This window comes from Ornithorhynchus anatinus, chromosome 2, assembly GCF_004115215.2.
Source record: "Ornithorhynchus anatinus isolate Pmale09 chromosome 2, mOrnAna1.pri.v4, whole genome shotgun sequence".
NCBI classification, from domain to species: domain Eukaryota; kingdom Metazoa; phylum Chordata; class Mammalia; order Monotremata; family Ornithorhynchidae; genus Ornithorhynchus; species Ornithorhynchus anatinus.
Window position 1 is genome coordinate 22,285,241 of NC_041729.1, and position 20,119 is coordinate 22,305,359.

The 20,119-nt window shown below is 45.8% G+C and overlaps 1 protein-coding gene across 3 annotated transcripts in view; it reads right to left on the minus strand.

Annotated features, from left to right (window-relative positions):
* Window positions 1–2,020: 2,020 nt before the first annotated feature.
* UPB1 (beta-ureidopropionase 1) overlaps window positions 2,021–20,119 on the minus strand; it is a 45,656-nt gene continuing 27,557 nt past the window's right edge. Inside the window, exons 7-11 of one of the 3 annotated variants that reach the window (XM_029057873.2) lie at window positions 15,535–15,616; window positions 14,260–14,280; window positions 12,796–12,838; window positions 6,944–7,074; window positions 2,021–3,340 (exon numbers count right to left, since the gene is read on the minus strand). In XM_029057873.2, the coding sequence (XP_028913706.1) occupies window positions 3,257–3,340; window positions 6,944–7,074; window positions 12,796–12,838; window positions 14,260–14,280; window positions 15,535–15,616 (361 nt within the window). In that variant the 3' untranslated portion in view covers window positions 2,021–3,256. Of the gene's footprint in view, window positions 3,341–6,919; window positions 7,075–12,795; window positions 12,839–14,259; window positions 14,281–15,534; window positions 15,617–20,119 lie in introns of all 3 variants that reach the window. The other 2 variants (XM_029057871.2, XM_029057872.2) reach the window with 2 other exon arrangements.

The following is a 20,119-nucleotide window of genomic DNA, read 5'->3' on the forward strand; positions in this document are numbered from 1 at the left end:
ATTGGCCCCATTAGAAACTGCCTTTATGCGTAGGAAAAATGGAAGCATGTGCCAATATTATCAATCTTCTCTAAATGGTGGTTTTTTGGGACAATATGGTAGAGATGGGTATTGGTCATGGCAGCATAAGAAAGGTGTTTCCCAACCGCCCGCCCCCAGACTTTAATAGAAAAATCCTTCGAGTTCAAATCTCCCCGGGCCAGCCCTACGGTTAAACACCAATCTCATGTTATCAAGGTTTGCACCGAGTAGACAAAGCAAGCCTGGTCCCATCCAATTTTGATAAGAGGATGGTTTGGGCTTTGCGTTACATTCCAAACACGTTTCCTAACTGGCCATCTGCATGTGCATCTGCACATCTGTCTGTGACACATAACTTCTTAACCTCTTTCATCTCCCAACCCTATACTCACTCTATCTTGTATCTATCTACCCCAGCACTTAATAATAATAATAAATATTATGGTATTTGCTCAGGGTTTACTAGTGCCAGGCACTGTTCTAAGCCCTGGGCTGGATACAAGCCAATCGAGTTGAACACAGTCTCTGTCCCACGTGGGGCTCATAGTCTCAATCCCCATTTTACGGATGAGGTAATTGAGGCACACAGAAGTGAAGTGACTTGCCCCAGGTCACCCAGCAGACAAGTGGCAGAGCCGGGATTAGAACCACCCATGACCTTCTGACTCTCAGGCCCATGCTCTACCCACTATGCCATGCCGCTTCTCAGTACCGTGCTTGGCATGTATTAAGTGCTTAATGTATACCACTATTATTAATATTATTTTTGTGGTTACTATTAGCCCTGCCCCTCAAATCCTGGGTGACCTCAGGGCAGCCCCAAAGTCCAGGCAACTTGGGGGTGGGGTGAGAGGTGGGCTCAGAGGACAGTCAGCATTCCTGAACAGGACTGTAGATTTGGGAGACTCTTTGGCCAGTTAGGAAGCCTGTTTGGAATGTAAAACAAAGCCCAAACCATCCTCTCATCTTCACATGCCCCCAACCTCCGGTTTTCCATCCCAAATTGAATTAGACAACAAATTCAAAGAACAAAGTCTATCATAAGGTAACTAGTAACTTAGAGAAACAGCGTGGCTTAGTGAAACGAGCATTGGCTTGGGAGCCAGCGGATGTGGGTTCTAATCCCAGCTCTGCTACTTGTCTGCTGTGTGATCTTAGGCGAGCCACTTAACTTCTCTGTGCCTCACGTACCTCATCTGTAAAATGGGGATTAAGACTGAGCCCCACGTGGGACAACCTGATTACCTTGTATTTACCCCAGCGCTCAGAACAGTGCTTGGCACATAGTAAGCGTTTAACAAATACCATAATAATAATGAACACTACCAGTGCCTTTTAGATGCATGTGAAATTCCATGTTTTTGCTATAAGCCACTGTTAGGCTTGCCTGCTGCATCCAGTTTGCACGTGAGGACTGACTGGGGGACCGCACCCCTTTGAGTGTCATTTTAGGGTTGCGGATTGCAGCTTGTACATCTTGCAGCAGGAGGTGGAAAGCAAGCAGCGACACACATAAGTCTTGATCAAGAATATGACTGAATCTTCTCAACAATGGAAGGAGCTAAATCAAATCAAAGATAAATCAGTCAACAAAAGTGGAACCTTCAAGGGGTTTCTGAAAACCACTTCCACTGTTATAGGTTCTTCTACAACGGCAAGTGGAAATCTTGAGTTATCAGAATAGCTATTTAAACAACACTGGGTTGGAAAGAAGTTTGGTGGAATGATTCCTTTGTTAATTTCAGCCACAACCTGTTCCTCAAGCTCCTTCCATTGTTGAGAAGATTCAGAGTTATATTCTTGGTCAAGACTTGTGTGTCGCTGCTTGCTTTTCACCTTCTGCTTCAAGATGTACAAACTGCAATCCCCAACCCTAAAATGACAGAGAAGACCGGGCCCATTGCACATTCTGAGTAAGGACGGGACTGGGGAAGAGTCCATGCCAAAGTTTGACAAGCACAACCCTTGTCTTAAATTTGAAAGACTGAATGAAAACAACTTTTTTCTTTTTGTCCCAGAGCCACACTGATTTATTTGGAATATATCTATATTTGTTCTTTTGATTTTACCTTTTCTTAGACTTAGAGATCCTTTTTTCGAAAAATAGACTTCTAAATTCTGAATCCTTTATTTTTTGCCATCACAGTAAATAAAGCCAGAATATCACAATTATGACATCAATTTTTTTTAAGGCTTTAGCAGGTAAAATATATTCCGGTGACGGACAATCACCTGATGGTTTTTTGGTCTTTTAAATCTCACTTTATCATTAAGAAGTATACTTTAAAATTATAATCCTTTTTGATTCGTCTGGTTAATTTTACATCGCCACCCATGAAACAAAGAAATAAAGAGCAGTTTAATTAGACTTAAAGCTTTGCAGACCCAGGGCAGTGAAATATGTGGAACTTTCTCTGGATGAAGGAAAGTGTCTATTTTATACACTTACCTACAAAAAATGGCTCCTTTAAATGAGACTTAAAGGTAGAGTATGCTACAGTACAGTGCTCTGCACATAGTAAGCGCTCAATAAATACTACTGAATGAATTAATACTGTCCTTTATAGTTCAACTTGCTCAACGCTTCCCCATTGGAATGGCCATCCTGAGCACCAAATAGGCTGGGGGGGCTCAGGAGTCAAATTCTGTATATCCAATCAATCGTATTTATTAAGCGCTTACTGTGTATTAAGCACCTGGGAGAGTACAACACAACAATATAACAGACACATTCCCTACCCACAACAAGCTTCCAAGCTAGAAGGGGAGTTCTGCCCAGTAATGCAGTAGGGTCAGTTCAATCAGGACCCCCAGTTTGGCATCTTGCAAAAAATTCAGGGGTCAGGTCGTTTCAAGAATGAAGCAGGCATGTCAGGTTTTTGAAATTTAATAAACTGGAGGTAGAAAACAGACTCATCTCATATTCCAAGTTAGTGTCAGACAAGTTAGATACCCTGATTAGGGAGGATTGGGTTGCCTTGTCTTTTAATCTAGCACTGATTTAATTTGGTATGTTTGCACTCTTAACATTGGCTGATTAGGGTCTAGACACTGCATGAGGTTGAACGTAGAGAAGAATTTCACAGAATATAAGTGAAATTTCAGAGGGTAGTAGTGAAGAGGCTGATCTAGGCCTAGACATTTTATTTGATAAACATTAAAATGAAGAAAGACCTCTATAATTGTTATGACCTATCATTTTTTGGTCCCTAGCTGAACACTGGCTCAGATGCAGTTATTCTCTGATGATGTTGGGTTTGAAGTTGGGTTGAATGGCCTTGGTCAGTTCGTTTGCGTACATTTCATATCTCCCAGTCATCTGAAACAAAAGAATAAGTAAACCTTAGTAGGTTTTGAACTTCACCACTCAGATTATCAGTTACCACCCACTCGGCTGAGAGTATGAAATCAAAGAGACTGATCTTTATCCTTCTTCACAGAACCTAAGGTAACAGATATTTTAGAGAACAAGAGTGCCATTTTCACCTGACAGAATTTCCTGAAGGAAAATGAACTGAAAACTTGATTACCGAAAAAAACACCCACCTATGGTTAAAAGCTTACCTTCAGCAAGTCAAAAAAATATAAGCCGAGGGACCAGTGCCTGAGAGAAAGTTGGTCTGGGTCACGGAGATGGAACAGAAGTGCCAATATCCCTGTCTTCACCTTTTTCCCTCTTCCTGCGGCTTATGATTTATACCTAGAAAGGGCACCCATGGGCACTGTTTAGCTTCCCTGGTGGCTCTGGGGATGGCTGGACTCTGCAGTTTGGATGCTCTAGGTTTGATGATGATGATGATGTCATATCCACTCAGGTACGACAGATGAGCTCCAGTCCTGACGCTTTAGGCCGGAGAACCTCATGTTCATTCATTCAGTCGTGTTTATTGAGTGCTTACTGTGGGCAGAACGCTACACTAAGTGCGTGGGAGAGTACAATATAACGATAAAGCGATACATTCCCTAACCGCAATGCGTTTACTGTCTAGAGGGTCGTCTCCAACCCCCTCTCCCCGCTTAAACTCTTAGATTGTGAGCCCCCCGAGGGACAGGGACTGTGTCTAATTCCCATCTGTGTACTCCCTTTCCCAGGTCTTAGTACAGAGCTCTGCATCCAGTAAGCGCTTAATAGATGATACCATTACTACAACCTGAGAAGCGGGATTGGTGCTAGTGGTTTGCACAGTGCCAGTTCATGCTTTCTCGTTCCTCCCAGGCATGTTCCACTGGGATTCTGGAGGGGAACAAGCAAGCAGGCAGGTAGGCTGGCAGGGGCATGCCCATAATTTATGTATATTAATGTCTGTTTCCCGCTCTAGACTGTAAACTTGTTGTGGGCAGGGATTATGTCTGTAATAGTGTTGTGCTGTACTCTACCAAGTGCAGCGTTGCTCAGTGTCAGGGGTCATGGGTTCTAATCCCGGCTCCGCCACCTGTCCGTTGGGTGACTTTGGCCAAGTCACTTAACTTCTCGGTGCCTCAGTTACCTCATCTGTAAAATGGGGATTAAGACTGTGAGCCTCACGTGGGACAACCTGATGACCCCATATCTACCCCAGCGCTTAGAATGGTGCTCAGCACATAGTAAGCGCTTAAATACCAACATTATTATTATTATTACAGTGCCCTGCACACGGTAAGTGCTCCATAAAATACAACTGACATTGCACAGGGTCTGTGTGGTCTTCGCCCAGCTCCAGACCAAAAGAACCAGGACTGGAAAGAACCCAGGTAGTAGTTGAAAGAGTAGTTAGTTACCTGCCCAGTCTCGGCGCAGTGTTCCTTCCGCTGCACCAACAGCAGGGCTGCTCTAAGACCACACGATTAACACTGAAATTTGCTGCCCATAGCTTCCCGCTTGTCCCTTGATGACACGGGGATAAATTATAAGCCGCAGGAAGAAGGAAAAAGATGAAGACAGGGATACTGGCACTCCTGTTCCATCTCTGTGACCCAAACCAACTTTCTCTCAGGCACTGGTCCCCTGATTTAGAACCTCGGCTTATATTTTTTGACTTGTTGAAGGTAAGGTTTTAACAATAGGAGGGTGTTTTTCTGTCATCAAGTTTTCAGTTCATTTTCCCTCAGGAAATTCTGAAAGTCAATAGGTGAAAATGGCATCTTCAGGTTCATCTTTAAATCATAATAATAATAATGTTGGTATCTGTTAAGCGCTTACTATGTGCAGAGCACTGTTCTAAGCGCTGGGGTACATACAGGGTCATCAGGTTGTCCCACGTGAGGCTCAGAGTCTTTATCCCCATTTTACAGATGAGGTAACTGAGGCCCAGAGAAGTGAAGTGACTTGCCCACAGTCACCAGCTGACTGGCAGAGCTGGGATTCGAACCCCTGTCCTCTGACTCCCAAGCCCAGGCTCTTTCCACTGAGCCACGCTGCTTCTCTAAAACCACCCAGTGGGTTAACATAATCTCTATTATGATTAATAGTAATGTGAATATAATTTCACTATAATTGATGTTGGGCAATATTCTGGGTTTCATGGTTTCGGGGAACAATGGATGTTTTTAGGGAAACAGAGCGGAATAGGGGCGGCCCTATTATCGTTCCACCTCTCCTTGCTTTTGTGAAGCAGAAGGTGGCGCCCTTGGGCTTCTCATCCCATCGCTGGTCCTTGCACAGGATGGAGTTCCCAAACTTCCTAAGTTTGGGAATGGGGAAACTGGCCCAGCAAAAACAAGATTTCCCCATTTACGTGGTGAAAACGAAGTACCTCTGTTGAGCTGCACTCTCCCAAGCGCTTAGTATCAGTCAGTCATTTATTGAGCACTTACTGTCTGCGGAGCACTCTATTAATAATCATAATGTTGGTATGTGTTAAGCGCTTACTATGTGCAGAGCACTGTTCTAAGCACTGGGGTAGATACAGGGTAATCAGGTTGTCCCACGTGAGGCTCACAGTTAATCCCCATTTTACAGATGAGATAACAGGCACAGAGAAGTGAATTGACTTGCCCACAGTCACACAGCTGACAAGTGGCAGAGCCGGGATTCGAACCTATGACCTCTGACTCCCAAGCCTGGGCTCTTTCCACTGAGCCACGCTGCTTCTCAATAATAATAATGTCGGTATGTGTTAAGCACTTACTATGTGCAGAGCACTGTTCTAAGCCTGGGGTAGATACAGGGTCATCAGGTTGTCCCACGTGAGGTTCACAGTCTTCATCCCCATTTTACAGATAACTGAGGCCCAGAGAAGTGAAGCGACTTGCCCACAGTCACACAGCTGACAAGTGGCAGAGCCGGAATTCAAACCCATGATCTCTGACTCCCAAGCCTGGGCTCTTTCCACTGAGCCACAATGAGCATTTGGTAGAGTATGATATAATAAGTGTTTGGTAGAGTACGATATAACAATAAAACAGACATATTCCCCGACCACAACGAGTTTATAATCTAGAGGGACTTCCAGTACAGTACACAGAGCTTACGGTACAGTGCTCTGCACACAGTAAGTGCTCAATAAATACCACCGATTGATGATCTGGAAGGTAAAAAGGCTACAAATGGGCCTTTAACTCCAATTTCCGGACACAGGAAATTAAGATTTGGTTCAAGGATATCCGATTCCTTGCAGAGCCTTAAGGATTTTAATACTGTCTCGCTGTCTTAAGCCAGGCCCTGCACTTACTGGCTGCGAGCACCACCACATTTATTGAAGTTTAAACTTCATTAGAGGTGTACTCAAAAGAGCAAGATGGCAGGAGGACTTGATGTGATTTCCTTGATTTTTGTGGCCTTGCGATCATGCTCAATTAAATGAGAGGCCTGAACTAAGCAAAACAGATGTGTGAAGACAGTAAACAAATCGGGAGGGGGGTAAGCGATTGGAGGAGCGGGGGGTGAGGCACCAATAGGGTTTGTCCATGGAGAACATACCTTAAAATTCCATATGTCACCAACCTGCCTGCAAAGGTTGAGGTCCAGCTCAGCAACGAGCAGCCCGTCGCGGTTGCGGGACAGTCCCGGGGTCCGACTGCTGTCGGGAGCGGCCACGTAACTGGAGCCGTAGAAGTAGCCCAGATCGTGATGAGCTTCATTGTTGAGAAGGAAAGGAAAACCAAATTCAAATGCAGAAACGTTCTGGGCATGTCACTCCCCTTCTTAAACATCTCCAGTGGTTGCCTATCAACCTCCGCTCAAAACAAAAACTCCTCACTCTAGGCTTCAAGGATCTACATCACCTTGCCCCTTCCTACCTCTCCTCCCTTCTCTCTTTCTACCACCCACCCCGCACGCTCCGCTCCTCTGCCACCCACCTCCTCACCGTCCCTCGGTCTCGCCTATCCTGCCGTCGACCCCCGGGTCACGTCCTCCCGCGGTCCCGGAACGCCCTCCCTCCTCACCTCCACCAAACTAATTCTCTTCCCCTCTTCAAAACCCTACTTAAAACTCACCTCCTCCAAGAGGCCTTCCCAGACTGAGCTCCCCCCTTTTTCCCTCTGCTCCCTCTACCCCCCCTTCACCTCTCCGCAGCTAAACCCTCTTCTCCCCCCTTTCCCTCTCCTCCTCCCCCTCTCCCGTCCCACCCCCTCAGCGCCATACTCCTCCGCTCAACTGTATATATCTTCATCACCCTATTTTGTTTAATGAGATGTACATCACCCTGATTCTATTTATTTGACATTGTTTTTATGAGATGTTCTTCCCCTCGACTCTATTTATTGCCACTGTTCTTGTCTGCCCGTCTCCCTCGATCAGACTGTGAGCCCGTCAAAGGGCAGGGACTGTCTCTATCTGTTGCCGACTTACACATTCCAAGCACTTAGTACAGTGCTCTGCACATAGTAAGCGCTCAATAAATACTATTGAAATTACACAGCACGGTTCTTTCTAAATAGTTGCCGCAATATGCCCTTAGAGCCCAGTGGAAAGAGCACGGGTTCTGGGAATCAGAGGGCCTGAGTTCTAGTTCCGGCTTCGCTATTTGTCTGCTATGCAGAGGTGGGCAAGTCACTTAATTTCTCTTTGCTCCCGGTTCTTCCTCTGTAAAATGGGGATTCAATACTTGTTCTGCCTCCTACTTTGACTGTTAGGCCCATGTGGGCCAGAAACTGTAACCTGATGAGAGAGGGAATGTGTCTGTTTTTTTGTTATATTGTACTCTCCAAAGCACTGAGTACAGCGTTCTGCACAAAGTAAGTGCTCAATAAATATGACTGAATGAATGAATCTTGTATTGATCCCAGCGCTTATTAAATTTAGTACTTTTTTAAAACTGGAAAATCATGGTGCTGATTGTAAAGGGAAGCCAGGTAATAATAATGATAATAACTGGCATTTGTTAAACACTTACCAAGTGCCAGGCACTGTTCTATGCACCGGGATAGGTACGAGCTAATCAGTTTGGACACAGTGCCTGTCCTACGTAGGGCTCACAGTCTTAATCCCCATTTTACAGATGAGACAACTGAGGCCCAGAGAAGTGAACCGCCCAAGGTCACAGTAGATACGTGGCGGAGTCAGAATTAGAACCCAGGTCCTTCTGACTCCCAGGTCTGTGCTCTATCCACTAGGCCATACTGCTTCCCCACCTCCTTCCAGATCCCATTATTCCCTCAGGAAATTCAGTACAGCAGAATCCGGGACAGATTTGGTCTGCGAGGGTCAGGTTCTGTGAGGGTCAGGTTGTAAATCAGGTCGGCTTCAGGCCTCATGCTCTTGGAGCTCGGCTGGGGACGGGGCCCAAAAACTTGGACCTGTAAACACCTCACCCAGACCTCTCCCTAGCTGCCCAAATCCCCACTCACACTGAACCTGCTTCATCCATCCTGTCACTGCCTAATTCCTCAATCACTATGACACCTGGGAAGGAGCCCATGACAACTTTAAAAGAAAAACAGGGAGGCAAACACGATTGAAGAACGAAGAAGAACTAGGAGAAGGGAGTGAACGCGAGACGCTGACAAGGTGAGAAGGAGCAGAAAAGATAGGATCCCTCAAGAGTCGAAACCTAGATCTCTGAGGGTTAGAGTGAGTGAATCATGCTTTTTAGAAGTAGCACTTCTCAGCTGCTCATCTACACTTCCACCCTCAGGGGTGAACAACAAAGCATACAGCTTCTCTAAGAACAAGAGAAGAGCTTGTCAACACAAGGCCACATCTCACATGTTGCCAGAAAGACAGCAGGGCCTGGCCAACTGGTTTACCTGGTCACGAACGGTGAGGTGACCCACCTGCACAACTAGGGAGCTGGAATCTAGACAATTCCAAGGAAGGACTGGACACCCAGGCGAGGAGAAAAGACTAAAAGAGCACGTAACAGGCACTTCACTCTCTCTCTTTCTGTTCACACTGCCTCTCGGATCCCAGTTGAAGACACTCCCCTTGGCTGAGGAAGCCAATCCTAAAACCTCCAAATTGAGCGATGCTACTTGCAACAGCCCCACTGTCAAACCTGGGGCAAAATTCCTTAGAAAGAAATGGGGAAACACAGTTTTCAAGGATCTTGGGAACTGAAGTGATCGGGTGCGGTTGAGTACACGGGGTTTCGGGGAGGGAAGAGAACAAACAGTGTTGAAAAAATGGGAAACTGAAAGCAGGAGGAATGGTTGGACAGCTTCGAGGGACAAAGCCCAGTTCCATTAGCAGCTTCTCTTTTAGTCCTGTGGGTCTCTTTGTTCCCTCTTCTATCCCAAGAGAAAATTGAGGACAGGCCCTAGTTTGTCCTCCTGCCTCAGAGAGAAGGTATTACTTCCACTTTAGGAGGGGAAAGGAGGGGGTCACCCGAGCTTAGAGGGTTGATGATGGTAGTCAAAAAGAGAAGAGGATGGAGATGGTGGTCACAACTTTCTTCTCAATAGGACAGAGCTAGTGTCCTGGGCAGGGTACTGCTTGTCAGAGGCTAAAACCTGTGCCATCAAAGAGAAACTGGACCAACTCGTCAAGGCCGTGGACTGCCATCCCAGGCTTTTAATCTATGTGGTAATGATTAATAGAGCCCAACCTGGCAGCATGACAAGTATATATCTATTTGTGGTTCCAACTGCCCTAAACTTGGCAACGACGAAGTACAACATTTACAGATGTCTAATTAAAATTTCCAATGCAGTTTGGCGCCAAGGCTAATCTGCAATAAGCGTGTTTCTTTGCTCCCACCCGGAAGGCTCCGCTCTTCCTCAGTGTCCATAGCAGAGGAGCAAATAGGTTAATTTTAGCTGGCGTGCCAGATATCATTCTGTAACCAGCGCCAGGTCAATCTAGGACCTGGATCTCTCCACTTCTTTCCATTGGTGAGATTCCTGACTCTGATTTACTCGGAGTCTGTTGCAGTCCCATCATCAGACAAAACCTGCCAGTCTGCTTGGCCGATATGGGGTAGAAGGAACAGAGCACATCGGGAGAGGGCACGGGCCTGGGAGTCAAAAGGACCTGAGTTCTAATCCGGGCTCTGCCAATCGCCTGCTGAGGGATCTTGGGCAAGTCACTAAACTCCTCTGTGACTCAGTTTCCAAATGGTCATACCTGTTTGTTCTCCCTCCAACTTAGACTGTGAGCCCCATGCGGGACCGGGATCGTCTCCAATCTAATTAACCTGTACTTGCCCCAGCAACTTAGCACGGTGTTTGACACATTGTAAGCGCTTAACAAATCCCATAAAAAAGGCAGGGATCGGAAGTGGAGGGAGAGGGGCGTTTACCTCCTTACCAGCAGAGATTAAGGTTGGCCCTGATCTAGGTTAGGAATCTGATAGAGAAGCAGCATGGCTCAGTGGATAGAGCACAGGCCTCGGAGTCACAGGACCTGGGTTCTAGTCCCGGCTCTGCCACTTGTCTGCTGTGAGACCTTGCGCAAGTCACTTCGCTTCTCTGTGTCTCAGTTACCTCATCTGTAAAATGAGGATTAGGACTGTGAACTCCATGCAGGACAGGGACTGTGTCCAAACCTATTTGCTTGTATCCACCCAAGCGCTTACTTCAGTGCTTGGCACATAGCACTTAAATACCACAATTATTATTTATGTTATTTTGGCAGTCAGCTGGCTTGGTCCTCCAGACTGGAGTGAAATAGACATGACAGGCCTTCCAAGGCTAGTCTGGGTCAAAGTGAATGGTGTAGATTCACCCTCACCCAGGTCCGCTTCTGGGGTCTGGGTTCAAACTGAACCTCTCTGGGGGACAGGGGTCAAGGATGCCAAACAAAAGCCCATTTGCCTTGCTGCATTCTTTTTCCCATCCAATGACTGGCTCATCCTGGGACTTCCCCTTTTCCACTGCAAATTCCTTGGCCCCGTGACCTTGTTCTGAATTTGTACCATCAGAACCCTACAAGCCACTGGGAGCAGAGAGGAGGTGATTTGACTAAGTTTAGACCAGAGTTAATCAGACTAGTAATACTCCCACAGTCTTTGCCTTGAGAGCAAGAAACACAAAGAGTAGGTGGACAGTTTGGCCACCGCCCCCCTCCCATCCCCAGTCCACAGTGAGGCTCCCCCTCTAGTCGGGATCGCAACTGGGCTTAATCTTCAGGAGGAGGAGGAACGGGGGTGAAGGTCAAAAAATTCCTTTGACTAGAACAGCAGTTGGGAATTGCTGGGAGGGGGCTGGGCGGGGAGGTGAATGGGGCATTTCAAACCGTGGTGGTGGGCGGACATTGAGCTAGAGTTGGCGATGGGAATCCTGCACATCTCCAGACCAGGGCAGGGACTGTGTCCTGTCAGCCAGGAGAGCTGGAACTGCAGGAACAAGTCCACTCCTTCTCAAATGTGGTCGTGAGAGCGTGCCTCTAGACTGTAAGCTTCCTGTGGGCATCAAATGTGTCTTTTATATTGTTCTATTGCACTCTCCCAAGCGCTCAGTACAGTGCTCTGCACGCAGTAAGAGCTCCATAAATGACTGGCAACCGCTCCTATACTGCCATGGAGTCCCGAGGTCAAATGTGCCTGCCTCGCTCCTGTGCTGCGGCGGGAGGAGACTGAAGAAAAATGAAATCCTCTGAAATACCACATTTACTCATGTAACTTTCCCCCAAAGTTTCTGATGAAATAAAGCTTTTTTGGGGGCGGGGGGGGGATCCATAATTATAAGAGTGAAAGCTGCATTCACCAGGGTAGGAAGAAGAGAAGAGTGAGAAGACGACAGTGCAACAGAATGACCGTTGCAGGGCGGAAAAGGAGCAGGGAGGAGGGTTTAATTCATTGAGTGCTTATCGTGTGCAGGGCTTGGGAGGCTGCAATAAAAGAGGTGCAGTCTCATGCATTCTTTTATAATAATAATAATAGTAATTGTGGTGTTTGTTAAGCACTTACTAGGTATCAAACATTGAACCCAGCACTGGGGTAGATTCAAAATAAATACAACGAACACAGTCCCTGTCCCACATGGGGCTAAAAGTCATACTCTTCCTTCTCCCCGGCCTTTTCCTCTTTCCTTCTTTTTTTTCTCCAGCCCACCTCACTGCTGGACTCAATTCTTTTTCCCCAAGTACGGCCCCGCCCCCGTTTTAACGCTACAAAAATTATGCCCCAAATGGGGTAATTTTGTGAATAAATGTGGTAATTGTTCCCAGAACGCCTGCACCTGCAGGCTTTTTTTTTGTTTGTTTGTTTGTTTTAACGGGGCTGTGCTCTGTTGGTAGTGCGGGGGGTGGGGAGGAGAAGAGTTTCTGACTTCCTTTGACTCCTGGAGAGAAAGGGGATATACGGTAACGAAGGGAACCAATTTTCAGTCTTATCTGCTCTTTCCACCCAGTCCAATGGGTAGGTAAATGGAGACTGGACATCCACAGATATCAGTTTAGATATTCGGTGAACATACCTTTCCCTCCATCGCCAGATGTGAATTCGTGAGGGAAGTATTCCTGTGAAAGAAAAGCCAGGATGAATCTGTAGGTGGCACTGCAATGTTACTTCATTCCACACAACTTGGCTTAATAAACTGAAGTTAAACTGTCTATTTACATGAAACGGTGAACGGTTTGGCGCTAAATGGAATTGTCTGACATTTTCAGCTGCTCTCACAAAAGTTTATCTTCAGTGCGGCAGGTTTTTTTGGTTTTTTATTAGTTATTCTTGCTATGCTTTCAAGGCCTAACCAATAAATACTGTATAATGCTCTGTTATGAATACCTGCGGGACTGTCAGCCGTGCTGAATCAAACTCTCCCCACTGTGTACTGAGGGATGGGAGGGCGGACTTGTTTGTTTTTTTTTTAGGGTACTTGTTAAGCGCTTGCTGGGTGGCGAGCACCGGGCTAAGCGCTGGGGTGTAAACAGGTTAATCAGGTTGGTCATGGTCCCTGTCCCACATGGGTTGCACAGTCTAAGAGGGAGCAGGAGTTAATCCCCATTTTACAATTGGGTAGTTGAGGCACAGAGAAGTTGAGTGACTTGCCCAGGGTCACAGAGCAGACTTTTTTTTTAAAATGGTGTTTGTGAAGCGCTTACTATGTGCCAGATACTACTACTACTACTAATAATAATACAGTCCTCTAGACTGTAAGGTTGTTGTGGGATGGAAATGTGTCTGTTACACTGTTAAAGTGTATTCTCCCAAATGCCTAGTACAGTGCTCTGCACACAGTAAGTGCTCAATAAATACAATTTGACTGTGAGAAACAGCATGGCGAAGGGGACAGAGCGTGGGCTTGTGAGCCGGGGGACCTGGGTTTGAATCCTGACTTTGCCACTTGTCTGCTGTGTGACCTTGGGCAAGCCACTTGCCTTCTCTGTGCTTCAGTTACCTCATCCCTTAAATGGGAATTGAGACCGTGAGCCCCACGTGGGACAGGGACTGTGTCCAACCCGATTTGCTCGTACCCACCCCAGCGCTTAGTATATTGCCATTATTATTATTAATATTACCAAGTGCTGGAGTAGATACAAGCAAATCAGGTGGGACACAGTATACATCCCAGACCCCATTTTTCAGATGAGGTAACAGGCACAGAGATGTGAAGGGACTCGCCCAAGATCACACAGCAGACGTGTGGCAGAGCCGGCCTTAGAACCAAGGTCCTCACTCCCAGGCCCGCGCTCTTTCCACTAGACCACGCTGCTTCTCTGCCGTAAGCCTGTGGAGGTGCCTCCATGGTCTTAATAGGGGAGGAAGAGTACAAGAACTGGAACGGGGGCCCCGCCGGACAGTAGGTAACGCTGCTGGGAAGGAACCAGGGGCAAAACCTGCTATGAGGTATCTCAAATGTCCACCTTTCAGTAACAGTAAAAGTTGTGGTTTAGGATGTTTCATCTGAAGACTCCCGTATTTTGAAACCAAAACATACCTCCTGTGGATGCAGAAAGATCTGCAAAGACATATGCAGGAGTTTTTTTTAAAGTACAGAAAAATATACATTCCCCTTCTCCTCCACCCCTCTTCCACTCCCCATGAAGACAGAAGACTCATAATAATGTTGGTATTTGTTAAGCGCTTACTATGTGCAGAGCACTGTTCTAAGCGCTGGGGGAGATACAGGGTAACCACGTGAGGCTCACAGTCTTCAACCCCATTTTACAGATGAGGTAACGGAGGCACAGAGAAGTGAAGCGACTTGCTCACAGTCACACAGCTGCCAAGTGGCAGAGCCGGGATTCGAACCCATGACCTCTGACTCCCAAGCCCGGGCTCTTTCCACTGAGCTTTGCTGCTTCAGGAGAACTGGATGGAGACAGTGTACTGGTTCTCTTTGATGGTCATGAGGGGAAGGTTACCAGGAGGCCTCCGCCAGAACTAGGGAGGCCACTGATAGCACTCGAGAAAACCGGATGCCCCTATGCCCGCACGGAGATAGTAAATTCTCTTTGCGTACGTTCTACTCCGCGTAATGATATTTATTACATTCACAGTGATGTCATTCGGGACCTTCTGTGGAAATCCTCAGAACCTAGAGCATTCTGCCAGGGCAGTCCCTTAAGCCAGAGTCTTTGCATCCCCCTAGATACCAGTGGCAGGAACAGGGAGAGGGAGGCTGGGCATTTAAAATAAAAATCCTGAACATTACGACGCCTGATGCCGTATCTGTACTGGACAGGTGCTCCAACATCTCGAACCAAGGTGGGCCGAATGACTATTCTCGCCAGAATGCTAAAGAGAACTTTACACTTACACCTTTGACTTAATTCACCATTTTTCTACGAATTCTCTAAATTATCTATATGACTCAATTTTCAACATAATACTCTTGCTGGAGCTAGTCTCTCGGCTGATACATTAGATGATTAAATTAGAGAAGCAGCATGGCCTAGTGGAAAGAGCACGGGCCTGGGAGTCAGAGGACCCGGGTGGGTTCTCATCCCGGCTCCTCCGTTTACCGACTGCGTGACTGTGTGACCTTGGGCGAGTAGCTTCACTTCTCTATGCCTCCGCTTTCTCATCTGCAAAAAGGGGATTCGATACCTGTTCTCCTTCCTCCTAAAACTGTGAGCCCTACGTGGGACCCGATTATCTTGTATCTTTCCCAGCACTTAGTACGGTGCTTGACCTATAGTAAGCCCTCAAACAAATACCATGGCTATTATTACTCGAGCTAAGAGACCAAGAAAAGACTCTGAATACTTACGGTTCCCACTCGATTTATTGCACATGTAAAGCAATGATTAGCGATGGCTGCATTTCTTGCTTCAATGGGCCACAGTGACTCACTACAAAATATTAACACCATAAAAAAGACTTACATACTGTTACTTCCCATTCACTCTAGTTCACAGCTAAATTTAGATTATTGAGAAAGAACACAAAAAAACACCCTGAGGCTCAGTCGCTTTTCACTAGGCTCCTACCTGTAGACAGCCCCAGGGGAACACTGCATTTCAAGTTGTGCCGACAAGTTTATAATCGGGTTGAGGTTTGGAACATCTAATTTTTCTGAAGTTAAATCTGTTTTGGAGACATACCTGGTTATCGACCTCTCCACCAATTTTCAAGACCTCTTCTGACCCAAGCACAATCTCTTTCACCTGAAAGCCGGGAAAAGTCCACCCAAATTAATTTACCGTCCAACTTCCCATAGTGACCAATAAACTGTTCCTCAAGCTTAATTTTTAAGGAAAAAGGAATGAAGATTCTAGAGTTATCCTGACGGTATCCATTAGCCAAACCCTTCACTACCCTGAAAATACCTGGAAGGAGCAAAGGGGGCAAAAAAAGAAACAAACAATACAAAACCTTAATCCTTATTATGGGATTTCTAGAGTACTGATTACACTCTACTGCGAGAATTATAATTTCAGTTCATCTTTTATTAATTTTCTCTTTTTTGAGGGATTGGATCATTTGAAGTAGGGGCTGACAGTTTTTAATGCCTAACATAAAAATTGAGTGATTAGGTGAAAAATGCCCTGTAATCTTCCTTCGTGACAGCATGTACCTGGCTCACACTGAGAAGTAGGTGGAGGTGGTGGGTGGTTGTAACAAGTTTAATTCTCAGGAAGATTCACAAGTCTGGAACAAAATTATACACTTGATTGAATGGACTAGTTTAATTACTTTTTTTTTGGTAATTGCTTTGAGACAAACTGAAGATTCTTTTAAGAAAGAATTTTACTGAAATGGCCTCAAAAATGACGGTTTCATATATTTGAAAAGAACCGGCAGTAGCTAAGATGTTGCTACAAAACAGCTTTCTTCTAACTGCCTAAAGAAAATCCTCCGTGAGACTCACACCCATGGCAAGCAATGAAAATTACACTCTCAAAACAATCAAGGAGGAAAAAAAAAAAAGCTAATTATCAGGAGAGCCCTGAGTAAGCAGAGAATCAATGAAGTGCCTGGCAAGGAAACATAATTCATGTTTGCGTTCTTTGTAGAACAAAGAAAACATAAACATGCTGTGGATGGAGATGTAATTTAGGCGATTACATGAACAGAAAGCTATTTTCTCATCTGCATAAAATAACCCGATCCAATGGTTCTCAACTCTAATTGGTGGCAACTGTAGAACTGGATAACTGGAGGGAAAAAAATCAAAATTTTAAAATAAAATTTTAAACTGGGTTAGTAGACATTTATAAATACCAACTTTTCCCTTTTTCTCCGTTTTTCTTTAGTATTTTGTCTTTGCGATGGTCCTCTCTCCCACTGTATCTCATCCTCTGAGCAAGTAGTTTATATCAGTGTCTCTGTATAGAGAAGTAACATGGCTCAGTGGAAAGAGCCCGGGCTTAGGAGTCAGAGGGCACGGATTCTAAACCCGGCTCTGCCACCTATCAGCTGTGTGTCTGTGGGCAAGTCACTTCACTTATCTGTGCCTCAGTTACCTCATCTGTAAAAACGGGGATTAACCGTGAGCCTCACGTGGGACAACTTAATTACCCTGTATCTACCCTAGTGCTTAGAACAGTGCTATGCACATAGTAAGCGCTTAACAAATACTAACATTGTTATTATTATGCTCATTACTATCATTAACAGTATTTACTGAGCACCTGTGTGCGAAGAATTATATATCAAGCACTTTGGGAATACAATAGAAGAAAAAGACAAGGGTCCTGCCATTCGGTAGCAGGGAGGGAGTGACTGGGGGGAGGAAGGGAAACAGGCAAGCCGACAAATGGCTAAACATACAATAGGTAAAGAAAAGGCGAGTAGTGAAAGTTAGGAGCAGCATGGCACAGTGGAAAGAGGGCCTGGGAGTCAGAAAGACATGGGTTCTAATCCCTGCTCCGCCATATGTCTGCTGCATGACCTTAGGCAATTCACTTCACTTGTCTGTACCTCAGTTAACTCCTCTGGAAAACGGGGATTGAAACGGTGAGCCCCATGTGGGACAGGGACTGTGTCCAACCCGATTTGCTTGTATCCACCCTAGTGCTTAGTACAGTGCCTGACCCATAGTAAGTGCTTAGCAAATACCATAATTATTATGATTTTTTATAATTACTATTAGAAAGAGTAATATAGTAGCAGTTACTGAGTGTCCATTGATGTGATGCACTGTACTAGGCACTTGGGAAGTTCAGAGGAGAAGTGACATGTTCCCTAACCACGATGAATTTACACTCTAGATGGAGAGACAAATTAAAAAAATAAACACTTAGAACTAGAGCGGGCAAAATAAATAAACTGAGCAGACACAAGCGTGGCTCAGTGGAAAGAGCACGGCCTTGGGAGTCAGAGGTCGAAGAGTTCTAATCCGGCTCCGCCACTTGTCAGCTGTGTGACTTTGGGAAGTCACTAGGCACTCCTCTGTGCCTCAGTTACCTCATCGGTAAAATGGGGATTAAGACTGTGAGCCCCACGTGGGACAACCTGATTACCTTGTATCTTCCCCAGCGCTTAGAACAGTGCTTGGCACAAAGCAAGCGCTTAACAAATACCATAATTATTATACACACGAATGATAAGACAGGATCAAAAGTGCTAGAGTTGGCTGAAAGGGTGATATGGGATGATGACGTTGGGAAATTAACGGGGGAAAACTTGTTGGAGGAGGTGGCATTTTAATAGGGATTTGACTCTGGGGAGAGCTGTGGTCTCTGTGGGAAGGGAGGGAGTTCCAAGCCAGGGGAACATTATGAGCAAGGGGTGGGAGGTTGGAGAATCAAGACCGAGGTACAGCTTGGGTGGAACAAAGATAGCAAATTGCAGACTAGCAGGTGAAGAGAAGTGATTGGTGAGGTGGGGTCAGATAGCAAAGATCCTTGGAGCCTACCTAGAGGAGACACAAGTGATAAACAATTAATGGGAAGTAATCAGATATACATACATTAACGTCAAAATGGCTTTCTAAACTTTGGAGAGGAGGGATGGTGGTCAGAGAAATTGAGGTGCTAGGTTTCTTATGCTGAGGTATAGGTGTTTACAGTGGGTTACAGTCAAGAGAACTGTGTGCAGGAGAAAGTTAGCTTTGCTCGGCAGAATATTCATAAATTGAGGAAGAACGGGAGAAAAGAATGTAGAGATAAGAGGGAGTCATCTCTTGGAGAACCTTGAAGTCATTTGTCAGGTGTTTTCATATTATAGCAAAAAAAGCCGGGGGTGGGGGGTGGGGAGGGCTTTGGAAACACATTTTTGGGGGTCCTGACTTGTGAGTACAGAGAAATTGTGTGCAAGTGCACTTATAGAAGTATGTAGTCCTGTGAGAATGTGGAGAAATGTGTTTATGAAAACACTTATGCACGGGTGAGGGAATGGCCCATGCTCAGATGTGGGAATCGACCTGCGGGAGTGGCAAATTGTCAGGACTGAGTTAAAAGTATGCTTGTGGGAACATGGCTGGGTGGTAAATGTCAGACAAATGTGTGTAAATGATTAGGGATAGTTTAAAGACGGGTGGGTGAGGAAGCATAAATTTAGGATAGGGCAGCGGTGGGGGGGAGGGGGAAGAGAACGACATCAGCTTTAAAGCACTCAAGTCACCTTTCCCCTTTCTACCTCACCTCACTATTCTCGTAGTGCATCCCAGCCCACATACTTCGCTCCTCTAATACCAACCTACTCACTGTACCTTGACCTCATCTATCTTGCCACCGATCTTTCGCCCACGTCCTGCCTCTGGCCTGGAACGTCCTCCCTCTTCATATCCGACAGACTATTACTCTCCCCCGACTTCAAAGCTTCACTGAAGGCAAGTCTCCTCCAAGAGGCCTTCCCTGAATAAACTCTTTCTTTTTCTTCCACTCCCTTCGATGTCACTCTGACTTGCTCCCTTTATTCCCACCACCCCCACCCAGACACACAGGATTTAGTTGGTAATTAATGTTGGTAATTGTTAAGCGCTTACTATGTGCTGAGAACTGTTCTAAGCACGGGGATAGATATTGGGTCATCAGGTTGTCCCACGTGAGGTTCACAGTCTGAATCCCCATTTTACAGATGAGGTAACTGAGGCACTGCGAAGTTAAGTGACTTGCTCAAAGTCACACAGCTGAAAGGTGGCGGAGCCGGAATTAGAATCTATGACCTCCGACTCCTAAGGCCGGGCTCTTTCCACTGAGCCACGTTGCTTCTCTTGTACATATCTGTAATTTATTTATATTGTCTGTCTCCGCCTCAAAACTGAAAGCTTGTTTTTTGGGCAGGGAATATGTTTTTTATACTGTACTCTCGCAAGTGCTTAGTACAGTGGACTGAACCCAGTAAGTGCTCAATAAATACGATCGACTGAATGATACGGTGAGGGGAAAGAAATCCAAAGGGAAGAAAAG